This window comes from Hordeum vulgare, chromosome 4H (assembly GCF_904849725.1).
Source record: "Hordeum vulgare subsp. vulgare chromosome 4H, MorexV3_pseudomolecules_assembly, whole genome shotgun sequence".
Classification (NCBI taxonomy): domain Eukaryota; kingdom Viridiplantae; phylum Streptophyta; class Magnoliopsida; order Poales; family Poaceae; genus Hordeum; species Hordeum vulgare.
Genome location: NC_058521.1, coordinates 558964567 through 558970663, shown reverse-complemented (window position 1 = coordinate 558970663; position 6097 = coordinate 558964567). Strand labels below are relative to the sequence as shown.

Sequence of the window (6097 nt, the reverse complement as noted above, 5' to 3'; positions counted from 1 at the left end):
AGAGCCCTACAGCTCCGTGCGCGGTTATTAAAGACGAACGAGCAAGCAGGCCAAACCACACCACACCGGGGCCTATCTATCATCATGTTGCCGTCTCATGTGTGTGCTCCGGCCATCCAGCTAAGGCAGCAAGCAGTACAGCACAGTACAGTACAGTACCGGACAGTAGCGGTAGTCTCCGGTTACGCGTTGTCGCCGTCACCCTCGCAAGGCAGGCACCACTCCAAATCCAGATGTGTCATCTGCATTACACGCCATGATCTGTAGTTCCCGCGGCAGCTACGTACCACCAGCTCCGGATGATTAGGGCGAGGCGAGTACCGACGCCGTATTCAGGTTCAGGTTCGGTGGGCGTGGATGGACGCGCGGTGAACAGGGAGGGGTGGGGGCGGATGCACCGTTGTCACAGGGGCAACGAAATACTACTTGGATTTTCCTTGTGGCCCGCCATGGCCAATTAAAACCCAAACAGTGATCGCACGAACAAGATCCAGAAAATCCAGCACATGTGAGCTCTCCTTCTTTTGGCCTCAGGCCGACAGGTGATGGCCGCACAAAATGTGAAAAACCCAAACCTGTTGTCCGTACGGAACATGCACACGACACAAGCATCTGATCTGCGGTATAAAAATCGACGCGTTATCATCCTTATATATTATTATGGGTCTGTTTGGTTGGAGACTAATTTTGTCAAGTCAAAGTGTGGCAAACCATCAAAGTGTGGCAAACCATAAAGTGTAGCTGAAAAAACAAATGCCAAACTTTAACAAAAATTGGCAAAAAATTTGACTCTATGACAAATGGGTCATAGAAACAATAAAGTGTGGCAAACCAAAGTATGGCAAAAATCAAACATATGCCAACTAAACTGTGGCTGCCAAATTTTGCCTTGGCAAAGTGTGGCTGAGAACCAAACAGACCCTATATTCCCGCAGCTCGTGGGTTTTGGGTCTTTTAATGTCCGTCTTGGCAATGTGCAGCAAACATATACTCCCTCTGTAACTAATATAAGAGTGTTTAGATCACTACTTTAATGATCTAAACATCTTATATTAGTTACGGAGGGAGTACTACTATAAACGATTTTGCTAAAACTCATTTAGCTGAGAAGTCTTTTGATCTTATTCGTTTTTTAACCCTAGGATCCAATTACATTCAGATTTGTGTTTTGTAGAAGTGGCGAATCGTCTAACAATGAGGTTGTCGGTCTATTCGGCTCGCTACACTTTTTTTCCGTGATAGGTTTTTGCCCGCTAGACTTGTGTGGGCTTATGATGGTTAGGTTAGTTCTTTTTTCTTTTTATACTAGGCTACAGCGAAGAAGCAACTTTTTTTTTCTGCATTTTGGTTTTCTTTGTTGTTTCATTTTCTATCCATTAATCCTATTTAATTTTCTATTTTACCTTTCTTTTTTCAATATTTTCTATTTATTTTGTTTTCATTGTTTCGTTGGAAGAGAACATTTAAAGATTTTTTTTAACTAACTTTTCCTCAAATGAAATTTGGTTAATTTTTTAAACGTACTAGAAAATATATTTTTTATACTTATATTTTGTGTTTTCATATTTTCTCTCTCATTAGGCAATGCCACAGCGAGGGTTATCGGGCTAGTTGCATGTCTAACATTAAACATGCAACTTTAAACATTATAACTCAGCTGCAATTGCATTGGATGCAAAGAGACTGCAACTGGGTCGGGACGGGGGTTGTCGGACCAGTTGCATGTTCACTATTAGACATGCGACTTCAAGCATTGGAACCCGACTGCAATTGCACTAGGTGCAAAGAGACTGCAACTGGATTTGGGACGGGGTTGTCAGACCAGTTGCATATGCACCATTAGACATGCAACTTCAAGCATTGGAACCCGACTGCAATTGCACTAGGTGTAAAGAGACTACAACTGGGTTCGGGACGGGGGTTGTCAGACCAGTTGCATGTGCGTCGGTAGACATGCAACTTTAAGAATTAAAACCTTGTTGCAATTGCACTCCATGTGAAGAGACTGGAACTGGATTCGGGACGGGGGTTATCAAACCAGTTGCATGTGCACTAGTAGACATGCAAATGCAAAAAAAAAAAAAATACACAAGCAGCAGTGAACGTGCATCGTATATCCTAGTTGACATGTGTACAAGATTTGCGTGTAAGCATTTCCTTCTTTTTTCTTGAATACTTCATCCATGCAAATGTAGAAAAAAAACAAGACACATAGGAGTATATAGCTACGTAGTAAAAATAAGCCCAACCCAACCAACATAACACAAAAAAAGAAGCACAAGGAAAAAACAATAGCATGTCATAGGAAATGAAAAGAAAAAAAATGAATGAGACCAAATTATATCTCATCTAAATAAGTTCTAACAGAGAGATTGGACTTAGAGGGTAAGAGCAACTTCAATGGGGCGGCCAATTTCGTCCGCCGCCGTCCGTTTGGGTCGGCGCGGACACAAAAGTCGGCCCAACGCGCCGACCCAAACGGACGCGTGTCGGTTTGGCGTCCGTCTGGCGACCCATTCCCGGCCCAATTTTGAACCGGATTTGCTTCGGCGCGGACACGAGACGGACGCGCGCGCGCCTACTCCTTTTTCCGGGCTCGTCGGTCGGTGGCATCCACCACCATTTTCCCCCCATTTCGCCCAAAAACCCTCCCGCCCGTGCGCGCCCTCGCCCCACGCCCGCCATGGACGACGACCTCGATCTCGATGCCGCCGGCGGCCTCGCCTCCCTCGCCTCGTCCGACAAAGGCAAGCCTCGCGCCCCCCGAAAGGCCGTCGCACGCGAAGCCGAAGAAGTTGCTGACGCCCGAACAGCGGGCAAAGGAGTCGGGCAAGAGGAAGGACCGGGGTGGAGATCATGAAGGTGGATCTCAACACCGTGTCGCCAAGAAAGAGGTCCTGTTCGAGAAGATGCAGGCCGACATGCTCAAGTTCGACGACGAGTGCTCTATGGCGGCGAGCGCCATCTTTTTTGGATGCCGGTAGGTGTGCTGGCATGACCACGGGGGCCGCGATGGCGTGGTCGAACTGAAGTTCCACCCTTTTTGTGTGCCGACTCCTCGCCAGCATGAACTGTGGTGTTATCTTTTTAAAGCCGGCATTGTATGTCGGCACTGGCATGGTGCCGGCATGAGACATGGCCGCTGGCATGATCGGAAGCGAGTCTTTTTTTAATGTTGATTGCGGACATGAAATAGATCGACGCGTTGGACGCACTGCACTGCCGACTTAAATCTAAAACAGGGCGGACATTGGACGGGCGATGGAAAAAAAACGAATAAATCCGCCGTTCGTATGGGAGTTGCTCTAATTAATTTGGGATTATTCCGGTGCTTCCAGGGACGTACCTGAGGACAGAGACCAGCTAGGAATGGCGAGCAGGGCAGCTGCTTACGAGGGCGAGCTAACCAACCGATCCATGATTGGCATGACATGGACCCGGCCGTGTACGTGCGTGCACCCTCCTTCCCTGTCCTGCGGTCCTTCCCGTCCGATATTAAAATGGTTCTGACAGCCATGGAGATGATCCATCCACGCCATGTTCTCCGCGAGCCGCTTCACGTGGCCAGCCGCTCGCGCGCGCCTCGCCGCGGTTGACTGCTGCCTTGGAGTAGCTCGGCGGTGGTGGTTGGCTGCCGCTGCGTCCTCGGAATCTGTTTGGTGCTAACCATAGATATTACGCGCTGAGCTACGGTTGGCTGTGCATGCTCTGCTGCCGCGCGCTCCATCCATGGCGCCGTCCATGCAAGTAGGGTGATGAATGCAGTGCACGCGCGTTGCGTTTCATTTCTGCAGAGCGGCAGAGGTCGGTTGGCTGAGGGGCGATGGGGAAGGCGGGGCGGTGGCTGAGGAACTTCTTGGCCGGCGGCAGGAAGGATGGGAGGAGGGATAGGCCGCACGCCGAGGCGGCGACGGGACCGGGACCGGGACCTGGGGCGACGCCGAGGGAGAAGAGGTGGAGCTTCCGGCGGCCGGTGGTGCTGACGCCGGACCAGCCGGGGCGCGGCGTCGTACCGCGGGATGCCGCCGGCGGCGTTGGCGCGTCCCGGTCGTCAGCTACGTCGGAGGCGGGGTTCGACGAGAAGAAGCGCGCCGTGGCGGTGGCTGTGGTGACCGCGTCCGCGGCAGACGTGGCGGGCGCCGCGGCGCAGGCGGCGGCCACTGTGGCGCGTCTGTCCTCCCGCAAGGCTGCGCCGCCCCTGCCACCGCCGGCGAGCCTAATCGCCGAGGCGGCGGCGGCTGTCAGGATTCAGGCATCCTTCAGAGGCTATCTGGTAGTACATATAATTCAGAACAAACGCTTCATTATCTGCTCGCGTTCTTGGGACCGACTGACCGACTGACTGACATGCATGCACGCAGGCGAGAGCGGCGCTGTGCGCGCTGAGGGGCATCGTGAAGCTGCAGGCGCTGGTGCGGGGTCAGCTGGTGAGGAAGCAGGCCAAGGCCACGCTCCGGTGCATGCAGGCCCTGCTCGCGGCGCAGTCCCAGCTGCGCGCGCAGCGCATGCGCTTCCTCCAGGTCCAAGACCACCACCCCCACCACACACCGCCGCCCAGACCACGGCCGTCGTCGTCGCAGCACTCGAGGCACCGGAGATCGTCCTACGTAAGCCCGCCTTCTTCACCTGCAGCAGCCGGCGGTGCCAAGCGGAACTTGACACGATATTAATCGTTGAATCTTGGCTTGGAACATGCAGGAGATGGACAGGTCGAGCGAGGAGAACGTGAAGATCGTCGAGATGGACAGCGGCGAGCAGCCGGCGCGGCGCGGCGTGGCGAGGGGCGGCGACAGGCAGTACTCCTCCGTCGAGCACCACCACGGCGGCAGGTGCTCCCCGGCGCCGTCGGCCATGACGGAGCTGAGCCCGAGGACGAGCAGCTGGCACGTGGACGACCACATCTCCTTCGGGACGGCGCACAGCAGCCCGCACTCCCACAACGCGCCGGCGGCCATGACGGAGGCGGCGGCGTCGGACCTGCCGTTCCCGAGCTACATGAGCAACACGGAGTCGTCGAGGGCCAAGGCGCGGTCCCAGAGCGCGCCGAGGCAGCGGGCGGCCGCCGAGGCGCTGGAGCGGCAGCCGAGCAGGAGGAAGGGGGCGGAGCACCGGAGCGTGCCGCGGGGCGCCAGGATGCAGCGGTCGTCGTCGCAGCAGCAGGCCGGGTCCGCGCCGCGCCAGTCGCCCTTCTTCCACCGGCCGTGGTCGTCGTCGACGTCGGTGAGGCTGGACACGTCGACGGCGTCGCTCAGGGACAGCGAGTGCGGGTCCACCACCAGCTCCGTGCTCACCGCGGCCACCACCGTGTCCACCGTCTACAGCCGGACCCGCTCGCTCGTCGGATTCGAGGTGACCATTCTATTCTACACTCAAGCATCTCACACACATAACGGGAGTACTCCTTTTTTTTCATCGTGACATATCTTGTTTTTTCTTTGTGGTTTTCAGGTGCGCAGGGCCCTGTATTGATGTTGGTGAATTTGTTGGGTTGAACTGCTGGAAACAAATGAAGCCACATCGGGAGCTTCATGAAATGCGTATGAGAAAATTGCTTGATAGTTCTTGTGTGTGTGTTGATGGGAGATCAGATCAGAGCCTAGTAGAGAGTGTTGTACTTGTACATACTGTACGTCCGAGTCAAGTACTTCCTTTATTTTGGCTATTCGAGTCAAGTACCAAGTGTACAATTTTTTATACATATAGGGCATATCTGTGACGTGATGACTGCGAGGTACTAAGTGTAATTAGAAATGTACTGGTTTACCACTAGTGGCACAGTGTAATAAGCTCTCTCTTTTTTTAGAACTACAGTGTTTTTTTTAAAGAAAAACTCCAGGTTACTACTGTAGTTTTGGTGTGCATCGCCGTGGTGGTTGGGCCAGCCGCCAGTTGCTGTGGGCAACAGTCGCTGCGCTCGATGCGATGGGCCTGCATCATTAACTGTCGTTGGTCCATGTCCCTCTCCTGCCCGTCAAACACGGATCATCATCAAGATCGCTCACGGATCAAGAGAGACCAGGTGTGCGGGACGCGGCTCGTTTGCAGTGCCTTCATGCACCGCAGAACCGCCGTCTGAAAATCGATCATTCATTCACTT

The 6097-nt window shown here is 53.6% G+C and overlaps 1 protein-coding gene across 1 annotated transcript; it reads left to right on the top strand.

Moving 5' to 3' along the window:
- Window positions 1–3269: 3269 nt before the first annotated feature.
- Window positions 3270–5824, top strand: LOC123447011 (protein IQ-DOMAIN 19-like). Its single transcript, XM_045123565.1, has 4 exons — window positions 3270–4273; window positions 4362–4607; window positions 4699–5349; window positions 5449–5824. The coding sequence occupies exons 1-4, from the start codon at window positions 3824–3826 to the stop codon at window positions 5467–5469; spliced, it is 1368 nt and encodes a 455-aa protein (XP_044979500.1). The 5' UTR covers window positions 3270–3823; the 3' UTR covers window positions 5470–5824.
- Window positions 5825–6097: the final 273 nt, after the last annotated feature.

Bases quoted from the DNA above. Each gene is read 5' to 3' on its own strand.
- LOC123447011 (XM_045123565.1), top strand. From the start codon at position 3,824: ATGGGGAAGGCGGGGCGGTGGCTGAGGAACTTCTTGGCCGGCGGCAGG. The intron at 4,274-4,361 runs GTAGTACATATA...GCATGCACGCAG, and splicing joins CATCCTTCAGAGGCTATCTG to GCGAGAGCGGCGCTGTGCGC. The intron at 4,608-4,698 runs GTAAGCCCGCCT...TGGAACATGCAG, and splicing joins GGCACCGGAGATCGTCCTAC to GAGATGGACAGGTCGAGCGA.